This window comes from Rhinoraja longicauda, chromosome 44 (assembly GCF_053455715.1).
Source record: "Rhinoraja longicauda isolate Sanriku21f chromosome 44, sRhiLon1.1, whole genome shotgun sequence".
Classification (NCBI taxonomy): Eukaryota; Metazoa; Chordata; class Chondrichthyes; order Rajiformes; family Arhynchobatidae; genus Rhinoraja; species Rhinoraja longicauda.
In genome coordinates, this window is record NC_135996.1 from 5,494,434 (window position 1) to 5,511,532 (window position 17,099).

The following is a 17,099-nucleotide window of genomic DNA, read 5'->3' on the forward strand; positions in this document are numbered from 1 at the left end:
TCCCCCGGAGCAGGAGAGACTTGGAACCCGCTGAAGCTGAACTACCAGATCCGTAACGTGCGTGAGCGACTGGCCAAGAGCCTGGTGGAGAAGGGGGTGCTGACCACCGAGAAGCAGAACTTCCTGCTCTTCGACATGACCACCCACCCAGTGACCAACGACACGCTCAAGCAGCGGCTGATCAAGAAGCTGCAGGACGCCTTCCTGGACAAGTGGGCCAAGGAGCCCCAGCGCATGGACAAGCGGCTGCTGGCCCTGGTCCTCCTCGCCCACAGCTCGGACGTTCTCGAGAACGCCTTCGTCCCGCTGCTGGACGAGCAGTACGAGCTGGCCACCAACCGCTCGCGGGAGTTGCTGGAGCTCAACCCCGACCACGAGTGCTCCAAGCCTAACGCCAACGAGATGATCTGGGCCGTCATGGCCGCCTTCACCAAGTAGAAACGGCGCCCTGAAACGGCGCCCTTCCGTTCTCCGCTCACACGGCGGTCGCTCGCGGGGAACACGCTCTCGATAGCAAAGTCTTTTCTGCATTCCTTCGCTGCCAAACCTTCCCTCTTTGTTCCATTAAAGGGTGGTAGACACAAAAAGCTGGAGTAACTCAGCGGGACAGGCAGCATCTCTGGAGAGAAGGAATGGGTGACGTTATTGAAGGTAGACACAGAAAGCTGGAGTAACTCAGCGGGGACAGGCAGCATCTCTGGAGAGAAGGAATGGGTGACGTTTTGAACGTAGACACAGAAAGCTGGGGTAACTCAGCAGGACAGGCAGCATCTCTGGAGAGAAGGAATGGGTGACGTTTTGAACGTAGACACAGAAAGCTGGGGTAACTCAGCAGGACAGGCAGCATCTCTGGAGAGAAGGAATGGGTGACGTTATTGAAGGTAGACACAGAAAGCTGGAGTAACTCAGCGGGGACAGGCAGCATCTCTGGAGAGAAGGAATGGGTGACGTTTTGAACGTAGACACAGAAAGCTGGGGTAACTCAGCAGGACAGGCAGCATCTCTGGAGAGAAGGAATGGGTGACGTTTTGAAGTTAGACACAAAATGCTGGAGTAACTCAGCAGGGCAGGCAGCATCTCTGGAGAGAAGGTAGACCCAAAAAGCTGGAGTAACTCAGCGGGACAGGGAGCATTTCTGGAGAAAAGATGCTGTACACTCCAAAGACGTGCAGGTTTGTAGGTTATTTGGCTTGGTAAATGTAAAAATTGTCCCTAGTGGGTGTAGGATAGTGTCAGTGTGCGGGGGTCGCTGGGCGGCGCGGACCCGGTGGGCAAAAAGGGCCTGTTTCCGCGCTGTATCTCTAAACTAAACTAAAAAACATAAGAAGGAATGGGTGATGTTTGGGGTCGAGACCCTTCTTCAGACAGTCAGGCGAGAGGGAGGCAGAGATATGGAAGGGCATGGTGCGAATCAAAGAGGGTGATCAAGGGAAATGTAAAATGGATCGTCATTAGCCAGGGGAAGGTGACAACATTAAATCTGGAGGACAGTCAGACTGGTGGGAGAACTGGGATGGGGGTAGGGATGGAGAGAGGGGGCAAGCAAGGTAGAATGAACAATATTCCTTCTCTCCAGAGAAGGAATAGGAGACGTTTCGGGTCAAGATCCTTCTTCGGACTCTCTCGTCTTCCCTCTCCCCCCCCCGACTCTCAGTCTCAAGAAGGGTCTGGACCAGAAACGTCGCCCATTCCTTCTCTCCACAGATGCCGCCTGACCCGCCGAGTTACTCCAGCTTTTTGTAAGTACGGTTTTAAACCAGCATTTTGCAGTTCCTTCCTACACAATAAATGGGTGAACTTTGTACAACGGGGTCTTGAGGTATATCTCTGGCAAATCAACGCCAAATCATTTCCCCCAAACTCCATTCCTTTCTTGGATAATTTGACCAATATTTAAACTAGAGTGAGATTTTTCTGCACATAGGTGAACTAAATCTTCCCCCCCCCCCCCCCCCCCCGTCTCCTCTCCTCCCCTTTCGATGGTAATTTGACCAAGATTTATACTGGTGTCGAGGGAGATTTTTCTGTCTAAATTTGTAAATCTTGCTTCCACCCCTTTTTTCAAGCCAAGATTGAAACCAGTCAATCGAGTCAGGTTTTAGACGCCAAATGCCGGAGTAACTCAGCGGGACGGGCAGTGTCTCTGGAGGGAAGGAATGGGCGACGTTTCGGCTCGAGAACCTCCTTCTTCAGAAGAAGAAGACGTCTGAGTCTTCAGAAGGGTCTCGACCCGAAACGTCGCCCGTTCCTTCCCTCCAGAGATGCTGCCTGTCCCGCTGAGTTGCTCCGGCATTTTGTGTAAACCAGCATCTGCAGTTCCTTCCTACCCACAGTGAGGTATTTCTGCCCAAAGTTAACTGAAGCTTCTTCCCCGTCTCTAAATCACCTTCCCCCACCGAACACTCCACTCCTTCCAAGTCTAATTTGACCAAAATCTAGACCTGAGTGAGATTTTTTCTGGACAAACTTAACTAAATCATCTCCCTGTCTTGCCTCCTCCCACCCTCCCCTCCAATCCTTCCTTGACGAAGATTTAAATTAGACAAAGTTTGCGGGCAGGGTGCGGTGTGATTCAGGTAAACGTCAGCAAACCTAGTTCCTCGTCTCTCCCTTTCTTTACCGACGTTCATCCCTGGTAATTCTACAACCGAAGCTTAAACCGGACAGAGCCGGGACACGGGCGTGGAGCTTCCGACTGGATCATTCTTCTCACCACCTCCCCGTCCCACCCCCAATTCTACCAAGTCCCAGCTTTGACCAAGATGTCTTGACCGGTTGGGTGACGGTCACAATGGGACCAGAGATCCGGACGCTGGGTTGTCGGAGGTGGGATTGGGATTGGGATGGCGCTGGTCAAGGGGGCCAAGCTGGTGGTGGTTGTCTCCGTTGGCACTGACGCGCCATCTTGCAGCAAGGGTCCAAAGTCGCAAGATTTGGCGGTCGATGAGCCCACGATGGCGCGGCGGTAGAGTTGCTCCTGAGATGCGGGTGCTTATTTGCGCGGAGTTTGCACGCTCTCCCCGTGATCTTTTCCCGAGATCTTCGGTGTATCCCCCCCCCCCCCCCACAGTCCAAAGACGTGCGGGTTTGTCGGTTAATTGGCTTGGTATAAGTGTGTAAATTATCCCCTGGTGTGTGTGTGTGTAGGGTAGCGTCCGGTGTGTGAGGGGATCGCCGGTCGGCGCGGGCGGGGTGGGTGGGCCGAAGGGGCGCTGTATCTCCAAACTCAACGAAACTATATTAGTGGTTGTGGCTGCTTTGGCAGGGAAGCGTTCCCCCAACCGCGAAGGCGTCCATCTTGGCCGGTCCCGCGATCGAGCGGGGGAAGAGGGCCAGGGTACCGTGGCTTTGCCTGACCGTTCCTCAGGCCTCTGGAACACAGGGACACAGTTTCCACCCTCTCCCCCCCATCTCCCACCATCCACCCCATCCCTCCTACCTTCGACCCTGGGGCCCAGTGCCTGCCTTTTTGCAGCTACCCCCCATCTCTAATGTGGCCTACACAACACAGACTATCGTTGAGAACTGAAGGCATTTCACTATCACCCCCGTACCCCGGCTGCAAGTCTGATAAGGGCCCCCGTTTGTAATTTGGGGGGTGGGAAATCTCTGGGGCGTAAATAAAGGCAGGCAATGCCCCTCATCTCCTCCACCCCCTCTCTGTGCCCTGTTTAATCCCTTACCTCCCCCCCCATTCTCCTCCTTTAAGGGCTAGGCAAAGGCACTTTCATAAGAGATAGGGGCAGAATTAGGCCATTCGGCCCATCAAGTCTACTCCGTCATTCAATCATGGCCGATCTATCTCCCTCCCAACCCCATTCTCCTGCCTTCTTTCTCCCCACAACCCCTGACACCCTCACTAATCAAGAATCTATCTATCACTGCCTTACAAATCTCCACTGACTTGTGGCCTCCACAGCCTTCTGCGGCAAAGAATCCCACACATTCACCACCCTCTGGCTGAAGAAATTCCTCCTCATCTCCTCCCGAAAGGAACGTCCTTTAATTTTGCCCCTCATCCCACCCCACCCTCCGGTCTCGCCTTTCCCAAATAGAAACAATTAATGAAAAGGAGGACATAAAGTGTTGGACTAACTCACTGGGTCAGGCAGCACTTCTGGAGAACATGGACAGGTGAAGTTTCAGGTTGAGAACCTTCTTCAGACTGATTGTAAGGTCCCAAACCAAAACCTCACCTATCCATGTTCTCCAGAGATGTTGCCTGACCCGCTGAGTTACTCCGGCACTTTGCGTCTTTTTCTTTTTGTGTGTGTGTGTGTGTGTGTAAACCAGCATCTGCAGTTCCTTGTGCCTCGCAAAACAGTCGACGTCGGGCCTAAACCCTTTCTCCAGGAAGGAACTGCAGATGCTGGTGTACCCCGATGAAAGACACAAAGTGCTGGAGTAACTCAGTGGGTCAGGCAGCGCCTCTGGGGAACACGGTGGACAGGTGACGTTTCTGGTTGAGACCCTTCATCAGACCGATTGTAAGGTCCCGACCCGAAACGTCACCTATCCAAGTTCTCCTGAGATGCTGCCTGATTCGCTGAGTTACTCCGGCACTTTGTATCTTTTTTTTGTATGTGTGTGTGTGTGTGTAAACCAGCAGTTCCTTGTGTCTTGCAAAACAGTCGACGTCGGACGTAAACCCCTTCTCCAGAAACCTTGGGGGGAGAAAAAAAACATCTATTTCTTTTGTCGAAGGAGTTTTGATTTGCAAATCTACTTTCTGGATGGGACCTAGAATTTACATTCCTTGATTTTTTTTATCCCACTCTTTTCCTGGATATTTCTGATCCGTTCTCGTGTGTGGGGGAAGGCGAGCTAAAGGCAGTTTGCCTTTCCTTCCCAAAGTTCAGACGGGCTCACCATACTCCAAGCGGAAATGGGGACCAAGGATAAATGCCAGCCTTGGAGAGGTATTGGAGGTCGGCAAAACTCAGAGCGTTCTACCTTCGAACCTTGGCCCCCACTTCTACCGAGAGTCCAAAGTGTCTGGTGATGGTAATCTGTTGGGTCAGAGGTTTAACTGAATGATGTCTCTTTTTTTCCCCCCTTCCTCCAGTTCCATGTAATCAATGATAATGTAAAATAAATTTAAAACTAGTTTAACAAAAAAAAAAATAATCACAACTTCTTAAAATAAGGGACATTTGCAGAAGCTGTTTGTTGATTTTTTTCAGACGCGCGTGCTCGCACGCACACGCACACACACACATACACACTCACACACACATACACACTCACACACACACACACTGACACAAGCACTGGGCCTATACACGCGCACACACACACACACACACTGACACAAGCACTGGGCCTCTACTCACTGGAGTTTAGAAGGATGAGGTGGTGGGGGGAACCTCATTAATACGTACCGAACAGTGAGCGGCCTGGATAGAGTGGATGTGGAGAGGGTGTTTCCACTAGTGGGAGAGTCTAGGACCAGAGGGCGCGGCCTCAGAATTAAAGGACGTTCCTTTAGGAAGGAGATGAGGAGGAATCTCTTTAGCCAGAGTGGCGGTGAATCTGTGGAATTCTTTGCCACTGATGGAGGTGGAGGCCAAGTCAGTGGATATTTTTAAGACAGAGATAGATTCTTGATTAGTGCAGGTGTCAGGGGTTATGGGGAGAAGGCAGGAGAATGGGGTTGAGAGGGAGAGAAAGATCAGCCACGATTGAACGGCAGAGTAGACTCGATGGGCCGAATGGCCTAATTCTGCTCCTCGAACTTATGAGAGTAGAAACAAGCCCTTTAGCCTGCAGTCTGGCCATTGGTCGCCCATTTGCAACAAAGTGCATATTGGTTGGCGTGAGAACGTTGGGCTGAAGGGCCTATTTCCACGCTGGATGACTGACTAGTTTATAAAAACGCATGTGATGCTGAGGCTCTATAAGGTGCTGGTCAGGCCGCAATTGTGAGCAGTTTTGGGCCCCATATCGGAGGATGTGCTGGCTCTGGAAAGGGTCCAGAGGACTTGCGTGGAAATAGGCCCTTCGGCCCAACTCGTCCATTCTGACCAGGACGCCCCATCTAGCCCCATTTGCCTACAATGTGGAGTTTGCATGTGTTTGAATCGATTGATTGAAGTGGGCGGTCACGGTGGCGCAGCGTTAGAGTTGCTGCCTTACAGCGAATGCAGCGCCGGAGACTCAGGTTCGATCCTGACTACGGGCGCCGTCTGTACGGAGTTTGCACGTTCTCCCCGTGACCTGCGTGGGTTTTGTCCGAGATCTTCGGTTTCCTCCCACACTCCAAAGACGTGCGGGTTTGTAGGTTGATCGACTGGGTAAATGTAAAAATTGTCCCTAGTGTGTGTAGGATAGTGTTAGTGTGCGGGGATCGCTGAGCGGCGCGGACCCGGTGGGCCGAAGGGCCTGTTTCCGCACTGTATCTCTAAATCTAAAAAATATAGCTCGGAAGCAGGCCCTTCGGCCCACCGAGTCGACGCCAACCTTCGATCACGTGATCCCACTTTTTCATCCCCCACTCCCTACGCACTAGGGGGCAATTTACAGAGGGGCCAATTAACCCACAGACCCCCCACCGGAACGTCTTTGGGATGTGGGAGGAAACCGGAGCACCCGGAGGAAACCCACGGGGAGAACGTACAAACTCCACACAGACAGCACCCGAGGTCAGGATCGAACCTGGGCCTCTGGCGCTGTGCGGCAGCGGCTCTACCCACTACGCCATCCCTCCTGTGATGCAAGTGACCAATCTCGCCTGCAATGTGGAGTTTGCACGTTCTCCTTGTGACTGCATGGATTTTCTCCGTTGCTCCGGTCTCCTCCCACCTCCTACTAAAGCCGTGCGGGTTTGTAGGTTAATTTGGCCCTCTGCAAGTTGTCCTTTGGCCCGAATAAAGGGACCGCACCCAAAATGTCCTCTCCTTTTCCCTCCACAGATGCTGCCTGACCCGCCAGCAGTTTTGTTTTGTTTTCTGCATCTACCGTCTCTCCCATTTGAGTCTTGGGAGAGGAGGGGAGGAGAGAGAAAGGAAAGGGAGAGGAGAGGTGGAGGAGGGGGAGAGAAAGGGACAGATTCACTGGAATTTAGAAGAATGAGAGGAGGTCTTATAGACAATAGACAATAGGTGCCGGAGGAGGCTATTCGGCCCTTCGAGCCTGTACGCACCGCCATTCAATGTGATCATGGCTGATCATTCTCAATCAGTACCCCGTTCCTGCCTTCTCCCCATACCCCCTGACTCCGCTATCCTTAAGAGCTCTATCTAGCTCTCTCTGGAATGCATTCAGAGAATCGGCCTCCACTGCCTTCTGAGGCAGAGAATCCCACAGATTCACAACTCTCTGACTGAAAAGGGTTTTTCCTCATCTCTGTTCTTAATGGCCGACCCCTTATTCTTAAACTGTGTGGCCCCTTGTTCTGGACTCCCCCAACATTGGGAACATGTTTCCTGCCTCTAACGTGTCCAACCCCTTAATAATCTTATACGTTTCGATAAGATCCCCTCTCATCCTTCTAAATTCCAGTGTATACAAACCTAGTCGCTCCAGTCTTTCAACATATGACAGTCCCGCCATTCCGGGAATTAACCTGGTAAACCTACGCTGCACGCCCTCAATAGCAAGAATATCCTTCCTCAAATTTGGAGACCAAAACTGCACACAGTACTCCAGGTGCGGTCTCAGTCTTATAGAATCACGAGCCCAAGTTGGGCTCAAACCTCTCCTGCATTGGTGCAGCACCCTCTCCTCCTCTCCCTCCCTCCTCCACCTTCCTCCCTTCTTTCCTCTCCCCCTCCCCTTACCCCTCCCACCCACTCCATCCCCCTCAACCCTCCTTATCCCCTCCCTCCCTTCCCCCCCTCCCTCCCGAGGAGATAGATTTAAACTTTAAAATGTGAATAATTTAAAAATATAACACCGATTTCAATGAAACGTCTTCCATTAGCACCAAAGGGACGATGGTGAGTAAGTTGGGCCTAAAATTGTCGCGCTATCGTGTACCGTTTTGGCCGTAGTTCAGGAACAAACAAACGAACAAACAAGAGGTTTAGTATAGAGATATAAAATTCTTAAAGGATTGGACAGGCTAGATGCAGGAAACATGTTCCCCATGTTGGGGGGAGTCCAGAACCAGGGGCCACACACAGTTTAAGTATAAGGGGTCGGCCATTTCGGACCGAGATGAGGAAAAACTTTTCACCCAGAGAGTTGTAAATCTGTGGAATTCTCTGCCACAGAGGGCAGTGGAGGCCGATTCTCTGGTTGTTTTTAAGAGAGAGTTAGATAGAGCTCTTGGGGCTAACGGAATCAAGGGATATGGGGAGAAGGCAGGAGCGGGGCACTGAATTTGGATGATCAGCCATGATCATAATGAATGGTAGGTACTGGCTTGGAATGGCGGGACTGTCCTATGTTGAAAGACTGGAGCGACTGGGCTTGTATACGCTGGAATTTAGAAGGATGAGAGGGGATCTTATTGAAATGTATAAGATCATTAAGGGGTTGGACGCGTTAGAGGCAGGAAACATGTTCCCAATATTGGGGGAGTCCAGAACCAGGGGCCACACACAGTTTAAGAATAAGGGATCGGCCATTTAGAACGGAGATGAGGAAACACTTTTTCAGTCGGAGAGTTGTGAATCTGTGGAATTCTCTGCCTCAGAAGGCAGTGGAGGCCGATTCTCTGGATGCTTTCAAGAGAGAGCTGGATAGAGCTCGTAATGATAGTGGAGTCAGGGGAGAGGACAGGAGCGGGGTACTGATTGAGAATGATCAGCCATGATCACTGAATGGCGGTGCTGGCTTGAATGGCCTCCTCCTGCACCTATGTTTCTATGAATGTCCAATTTGCAGATGCACACCATCGCAGTAACACAAGCGGCCAGGAGGTGGCAGAGGTGGGCCGGTTCTCTGCGCCTTGTGGGAGGAGAGGTGACTATTGTAACCAGAGCCCTGGTCCAGGTGTCGCGGGTTCAAGTCCCACTCCAGGAAGATGAGACCCCCCTTCACACTTGAAGTGACATTTTAATTATCCGGTGTGCATGGGGAGGCAGGGAAGGGTGGTGGGAGTAGGGCCAAGGTGAACACGTAACCAAGGAAAGATGGGCACAAAATGCTGGAGTAACTCAGCGGGTCAGGCAGCATCTCTGGAGAGAAGGAATGGGTGATGTTTTGGGTCGAGACCCTTCTTCAGTCTGGGTCTATCTAGACCCTAAACGTTACCTGTTGCTTCTCTCCAGAGATGCTGCCTGACCCGCTGAGTTACTCCAGCATTTTGTGTCTACCCTCGGTGTAAACCAGCACCTGCAGTTCCTTCCTACATAGGTAATTCCCTCCCTCCCTCCCTCCTCACCGCCCCTCCCTCCCTCCCTCCTCATCACCCCTCCCTCCCTCCCTCCCTCCCTCCCTCCCTCCCTCCCTCCCTCCTCATCACCCCTCCCTCCCTCACCACCCCCCCCTCCCTCCTCAACCCTCCCTCCCTCCCTCCTCACTGCCCCTCCCTCCCCCCTCACCGCCCCTCCCTCCCCCCTCACCGCCCCTCCCTCCCTCCCTCCCTCCCTCCTCACCCCCCCTCCCTCCCTCCTCACCGCCCCTCCCTCCCTCCTCACCACCCCTCACCCTCCCTCCCTCCTCACCGCCCCTCACCCTCCCTCCCTCCCTCCTCACCACCCCTCCCTCCCTCCCACCGCCCCTCCCTCCCTCCCTCCTCACCGCCCTCCCTCCCTCCCTCCTCACCACCTCACTCTCCCTCCCTCCCTCCTCACCGCCCCTCCCTCCCCCCTCACCGCCCCTCCCTCCCACCCTCCCTCCCTCCTCACCACCCCACCCTCCCTCCCTCCTCACCACCCCTCTGTGAGGTCTGTGTCTGTCCATAGACCATGGATAGACGGCCTATTCCATCCATCTTCCTCCCACACTCCAAAGACGTGCAGGTTTGTAGGTTAATCGGCTACACGAATCTGTAAATTGTCCCTAGTGTGTGTGTAGGATAGTGTTAGTGTGCGGGGATCGCTGGGCGGCACGGACCCGGTGGGCCGAAGGGCCTGTTTCCGCGCTGTGTCTCCAATCTAAACTAAACAAGGGCTTGTGGACAGTCAAAGATGTGGACCAGCCACAGAAATGGGCGGAGAAGTGGCAGATGGAGTTTAATTCGGGCAAGCGTGAGGTGTTACACTTTGGGAGGTCAAATGTAAGGGGGAAATATACAGTTCATGCAGGACCATGAACAATAGACAATAGGTGCAGGAGGAGGCCATTCAGCCCTTCGAGCCAGCACCGTCATTCAATGCGATCATGGCTGATCACTCTCAATCAGTACCCCGTTCCTGCCTTCTCCCCATACCCCCTCACTCCGCTATCCTTAAGAGCTCTATCCAGCTCTCTCTTGAAAGCATCCAACGAACTGGCCTCCACTGCCTTCTGAGGCAGAGAATTCCACACCTTCACCACTCTCTGACTGAAAAAGTTCTTCCTCATCTCCGTTCTAAATGACCTACCCCTTATTCTTAAACTGTGGCCCCTTGTTCTGGACTCCCCCAACATTGGGAACATGTTTCCTGCCTCTAATGTGTCCAATCCCCTAATTATCTTATATGTTTCAATAAGATCCCCCCTCATCCTTCTAAATTCCAGTGTATACAAGCCCAATCACTCCAGCCTTTCAACATACGACAGTCCCGCCATTCCGGGAATTAACCTGGTGAACCTACGCTGCACGCCCTCAATAGCAAGAATATCCTTCCTCAAATTTGGAGACCAAAACTGCACCCAGTACTCCAGGTGCGGTCTCACCAGTGCCCGGTACAACTGCAGAAGGACCTCTTTGCTCCTATACTCATCGATGTGCACAGGGATCGTGTGGCCCACGTCCATAACTACCTGAAAGTGGAGAGACGATAGTGTTAGTGTGCGGGGATCGCTGGTCGGCGTGGACTCGGTGGGCCGAAGGGCCTGTTTCCGTGCTGTATCTATCTCTAAACTAAATCTGAGGAAAGACACCCAATCTGAGGAAAGACATTCTTGCCATAGAGGGAGTACAGAGAAGGTTCACCAGATTGATCCCTGGGATGGCAGGACTTTCATATGAAGAAAGACTGGATAGACTCGGCTTGTACTCGCTGGAATTTAGAAGACTGAGGGGGGATCTTATTGAAACATATAAAATTCTTAAGGGGTTGGACAGGCTAGATGCAGGAAGATTGTTCCCGATGTTGGGGAAGTCCAGAACAAGGGGTCACAGCTTAAGGATAAGGGGGAAGTCTTTTAGGACCGAGATGAGAACGTTTTTCTTCACACAGAGAGTGGTGAGTCTGTGGAATTCTCTGCCACAGAAGGTAGTTGAGGCCAGTTCATTGGCTATATTTAAGAGGGAGTTAGATGTGGCCCTTGTGGCTAAAGGGATCAGGGGGTATGGAGAGAAGGCAGGTACGGTATACTGAGTTGGATGATCAGCCATGATCATATTGAATGGCGGTGCGCACAGGCTCGAAGGGCCGAATGGCCTCCTCCTGCACCTATTTTCTATGTTTCTAAACTAAAATAGTGGTAAAGAAGGCGTATGGTTTGCTTGCCTTCATCGGTCAGGGCAGAGAATATGTCAGGGGGTTGGGTCAAGGCCACATTGGAGGGTATTGGGTGCAGTTCTGGTCGCCCCCCATTATAGGAAGGATGTGGAGGCTTTGGAGAGGTGGTTTACTGGAACGCTGCCCGGATTAGAGGGTTCCAGCTACAGGGAGAGGTCGCAGAGGAGGTTTAGAAGAAAGCTGCCTGGATTAGAGGGCCCCAGCTGCAGGGAGAGGTTGGAGAGATGGTTTAGCAGAACGCAGCCTGGATTAGAGGGCCCCAGCTACAGGGAGAGGTTGGAGAGATGGTTTACCGGAACGCAGCCTGGATTAGAGGGCCCCAGCTTCAGGGAGAGGTTGCAGAGGAGGTTTAGCAGAACGCAGCCTGGATTAGAGGGCCCCAGCTACAGGGAGAGGTTGGAGAGATGGTTTACCGGAACGCAGCCTGGATTAGAGGGCCCCAGCTTCAGGAGAGGTTGCAGAGGAGGTTTAGCAGAACGCAGCCTGGATTAGAGGGTTCCAACGAGCGAGAGAGGGTTGGGCAGACTTGGGTTGTTTTCTCTGGAGCGTCGGAGGTCGAGGTCGGAGGTGACCAAGTGGACCCGTTGGGCCCAAACCTCTCCTGCATTGGTGCAGCACCCTCTCCTCTCCCTCTCCCCTCCCCTCCCTCCCCCCTCCCCTCTACACACCCTCTCCCCTTCCCCTCTCCCCCCTTTCCCCTCCCCCACTCCATCCCCCTCAACCCCCCTTATCCTCCCTCCCTCCCCTCCTCCTCCCTCCCTCCACCTCCTCCTCCTCCCTCCCTCCCGATAGATCTAAACTTTAAAATGTGAATAAACTTAAAGAATATAACACCGATTTCAAATGAAACCTTCCATTAGCACCAAAGGGACGACGGTGAGCAAGGTGGGCCTAAAATTGTCTCGCTACCGTGTACCGTTTTAGGCTGTAGTTCAGGAACAAAACAAACAAACAGACAAACAAACGAGAGTTTTAGTATATAGATGAGAGGCCTAGATAGGGTAGACAGTCAGAACCTTCCCCCTCCCACCCCCCCCCCCCCCCCCCCCCCCTCCCAGGGTGGAAATGTAAAAAGACTAGAGGGCACAGTTTTAAGGAGAGAGGGGCAAAGTTTGAAGGGTGTAGGAATGAACTGCAGATGCTGGAAGATAAACCACAAAATGCTGGAGTAACTCAACGGGTCAGGAAGCATCTCTGGAGAGAAGGAATATTGGGTGACATATTGGGTTGGAACCCTGAACAGACTTCTGGGGTGTGTGTGTGTGTCTGTGTGTGTGTGTGTTTGCCAGTGTGTGTATCTATGTGTGTGTGTGGGTGTGAGGGTGTGTGTGAGGGTGTGTGTGTGGGAGGGTGTGTGTGTGTGTGGGGGTGGGTGTGTGTGTGGGGTGTGTGTATGTGGGTGCGTGTGTGTGTGTCAGTATGCATGTGTGTGTGTGTGGGAGTGTGTGTTTATCTATGTGTGTGTCAGTTTGCATGTGTGTGTGTGTGTGGGTGTGGGTGTCAGTATGCAGTGTGTGTGTGTGTGGGAGTGTGTGTGTGAGTGTGTCTGTGTGTGTGTGGGGAGTGTGTGGGTGTGTGTGTATCTATGTGTGTGTCAGTTTGCATGTGTGTGTGTGGGGGAGTGTGTGTGTGTGTGTCAGTATGCATATGTGTGTGTGGAGTGTATGAGTGTGTCTGTGTGTGTGTGTGTGTGTCAGTATGCGTGTCTGTGTGTCAGTATGCATGTCTGTGTGTGTGTGTGAGTGTGTCAGTATGCGTGTCTGTGTGGGTGTGTGTGTGTGTGTGTGTCAGTATGCGTGTCTGTGTGTGTGTGTGTGTGTCAGTATGCGTGTCTGTGTGTGTGTGTGTGTGTGTGTCAGTATGCGTGTCTGTGTGTGTGGGTGGGTGTGTGTGTGTGTGTGTGTCAGTATGCGTGTCTGTGGGTGTGTGTGTGTGTGTGTGTCAGTATGCGTGTCTGTGTGGGTGTGTGTGTGTCAGTATGCGTGTCTGTGTGTGTGTGTGTGTCAGTATGCGTGTCTGTGTGTGTGGGTGGGTGTGTGTGTGTGTGTGTGTCAGTATGCGTGTCTGTGTGGGTGTGTGTGTGTGTGTGTGTAAATGTCTGACAAACACCTTCCGATTGATTTAATCTGAGAATCTGTCCGACTTTGAGAAGTCTGGATTCTGCCCAACACTCACTCTGAAAATCAATAACCCTCCAGTCAGTCCTGTGCAATCTGTGAGAGGGCGGAGGGGAAGAGGAGGAGAGAGAGAGTGTGAGAGAAAGGGAGAGAGTGAGAGAAAGGGAGAGAGAGAGAGAGAGGGAGAGTGTGAGAGAAAGAGAGATAGAGAGAGAAAGAGAAAGAGTGTGTGTGAGAGAGAGAGAGTACAGAGTGTGTGAGAGAGAGGCAGAGAGAGAGAGTACAGTGCGTGTGTGTGAGAGAGAGAGAGAGAGAGAGAGTGTGAAAGGGAGAGAGAGGGAGGCAGAGAGAGACACAGCGAGAGAGAGAGAGAGGCAGAGAGAGAGAGAGAGAGAGAGAGGGAGGCAGAGAGAGAGAGAGAGAGAGAGAGAGAGAGAGAGGGAGGCAGAGAGAGAGATGAGAGAGTGAGTATCGAGTGAGTGTGAAAGGGAGAGAGAGAGAGAGAGAGAGAGAGGGAGGCAGAGAGAGAGAGAGAGAGAGAGAGAGAGAGGGAGGCAGAGAGAGAGAGAGAGAGAGAGAGAGAGAGAGAGGGAGGCAGAGAGAGAGAGAGAGAGAGAGAGAGAGTATAGAAATGCCTTTATTCTCATTGTACGAACAGTACAACAAAATTAAAAGTGCTACATCTGAAAGAGAGTGAGAGAGAGAGAGAGGGAGGGAGAGAGGCAGAGAGAGGCAGAGAGAGAGAGTCAGAGAGAGAGAGAGAGAGAGAGAGAGACGGAGAGAGTCAGCGAGAGAGAGAGAGAGAGACAGAGAGAGAAAGAGAGAGAGGGAGGGAGAGAGGCAGAGAGAGTCAGCAAGAGAGAGTCAGCGAGAGAGGCAGAGAGAGAGAGGTAGAGAGAGAGAGAGAGAGAGAGAGAGGCAGAGAGAGAGACAGAGAGAGAGAGAGAGAGAGAGAGAGAGGCAGATGCAGAGAGAGAGAGAGAGAGAGAGGCAGAGACAGAGAGAGTGAGAGAGAGAGTACAGTGTGAGTGTGAAAGGGAGAGAGAGAGAGGCAGTGAGAGAGAGGCAGAGAGAGGCGGAGGTTGGAGGCATGAGGCGGGAGTTTGATCCTCGTTGAATCTTCTGCCCGGGGGGTTGGAGATGGAGCAACAGTCCGGGTTGGGGACGTGCAACCTACAGTTTCTGACCCTCTCCGGGTCCAGCCTGTGCGATCCGGCTCGCCCGCAGGCGGGGGACGGCGTGGGTCCGGCGCCAGGGGCCCGGGACTACCGGGAGGAGGTGACGATGGGCGGGTACGCCGCCTTGGTCAACCCTGGCCCGGCCAGGGACAGGTACAGGGACCAGGGTCTCCTCGATGGCCATCTCAGGGAGCTCGGCGTGGACCAGCCAATGGTCAACCAGTGGACCGGCCCCTACGGCCTCTGCCCCGGACAACTGGGAGCCCAGAAGGCCCCTCTCATCTTCTCCAGTGGACCTCAGCAGATGTTCCTGCCCCAGGACCAGAGCCTGGTCTCCCGTCCGTCCCATCAGGACCACCAGGCCGTGGACCTTCTCCCCTCCCGCGGCTCCTATCCCAGTGGGTCCCAGACACAAGCCCCCACACAGTCGGCCGGGGAGATCAACACCAGGGACGTGGCCAGCAAGGTGATGGAGGAGCTGAAGAGGTACAGCATTCCACAGGCTGTCTTTGCCCACAGGGTCCTCAGCCGTTCACAGGGGACCCTCTCCGACCTCCTGAGGAACCCAAGCCTTGGACCAAGCTCAAGTCGGGAAGAGAGACCTTCAGGAGGATGTGGAACTGGTTGCAAGAGCCCGAGTGGCAGAGGATGTCCTACCTACGGCTGGCAGGTACGAACCCAATGGCAATAGACAACAGGTGCAGGAGGAGGCCATTCGGCCCTTCGAGCCTGTACGCACCGCCATTCAATGTGATCATGGCTGATCATTCTCAATCACAGTACCCCGTTCCTGCCTTCTCCCCTGACTCCGCTATCCTTAAGAGCTCTATCCAGCTCTCTCTTGAATGCATTCAGAGAATTGGCCTCCACTGCCTTCTGAGGCAGGAATTCCACAGATTCACAACTCTCTGACTGAAAAGGTTTTTCCTCATCTCAGTTCTAAATGGCCGACCCCTTATTCTCAAACTGTGTGTGGCCCCTTGTTCTGGACTCCCCCAACATTGGGAACATGTTTCCTGCCTCTAACGTGTCCAACCCCTTAATAATCTTATATGTTTCGATGTATCCTTCTAAATTCCAGTGTATACAAGCCTAGTCGCTCCAGTCTTTCAACATACGACAGTCCCGCCATTCCGGGAATGTCATGTTGGCCTTAGAGAAACATAGAAACATAGAAAATAGGTGCAGGAGGAGGCCATTCGGCCCTTCGAGCCTGTACGCACCGCCATTCAATATGATCATGGCTGATCATCCAACTCAGTATCCCGTACCTGCCTTCTCTCCATACCCCCTGATCCCTTTAGCCACAAGGGCCACATCTAACTCCCTCTTAAATATAGCCAATGAACTGGCCTCAACTACCTTCTGTGGCAGAGAATTCCACAGATTCACCACTCTCTGTGTGGAAAAAAAACGTTCTCATCTCGGTCCTAAAAGACTTCCCCCTTATCCTTAAACTGTGACCCCTTGTTCTGGACTTCCCCAACATCGGGAACAATCTTCCCGCATCTAGCCTGTCCAACCCCTTAAGAATTTTGTAAGTTTCTATAAGATTCCCCCCTCAATCTTCTAAATTCCAGCGAGTACAAGCCGAGTCTATCTAGTCTTTATAGGAGTAAAGAGGTCCTTCTGCAGTTGTACAGGGCCACATCTGGAGTACTGTGAACAGTTTTGGTCTCCAAATTTGAGGAAGGACATCCTTGCTATTGAGGCATTAACCCTTCACGAGGTTAATCCCCGGGATGGCGGGACTGTCGTACGAGGAAAGATTGAAAGACTGGCTTGTATTCACTGAGTTTAGAAGATGAGAGGGGGATCTTGTAGACGTATAAAATTATAAACGGACTGGACAAGCTAGATGCAGGAAAAATGTTCCCAATGTTGGGGGGAGTCCCAGAACCAGGGCCACACACACAGTCTAAGAATAAAGGGGAGGCCATTTAAAACTGAGGGTGAGAAGGAACTTTTCCACCCAAAGAGTTGTGAATTTGTGGAATTCGCTGCCTCAGAAGGCAGTGGAGGCCAATTCTCTGAATGCATTCAAGAGAGAGCTAGATAGAGCTCTTAAGGATAGCGGAGTCAGGGGGTATGGGGAGAAGGCAGGAATGGGGTACTGATTGAGAATGATCAGCCATGATCACATTGAATGGCGGCGCGTACAGGCTCGAAGGGCCGAATGGCCTCCTCCTGCACCTATTTTCTATGTTTCTATGTAACCTCACCTTCCAGGTGAGAGGTGATGGGAG

The 17,099-nt window shown here is 52.6% G+C and overlaps 1 protein-coding gene and 1 pseudogene across 2 annotated transcripts in view; both read left to right on the forward strand.

Moving 5' to 3' along the window:
* LOC144612275 (Golgi phosphoprotein 3-like A) overlaps positions 1-5,141 on the forward strand; it is a 38,720-nt gene extending 33,579 nt beyond the window's left edge. The window contains exons 4-5 of one of the 2 annotated variants that reach the window (XR_013549650.1): positions 14-574; positions 652-5,141. Coding sequence is in view for 1 of the 2 variants with exons in the window: in XM_078431841.1 (XP_078287967.1) it covers positions 14-438 (425 nt within the window). In the remaining variant the exon portion in view is untranslated. Of the gene's footprint in view, positions 1-13 lie in introns of both variants that reach the window. The other variant, XM_078431841.1, reaches the window with a different exon arrangement.
* A 9,674-nt stretch (positions 5,142-14,815) lies between these two features.
* LOC144612344 (one cut domain family member 2-like) overlaps positions 14,816-17,099 on the forward strand; it is a 10,955-nt pseudogene continuing 8,671 nt past the window's right edge.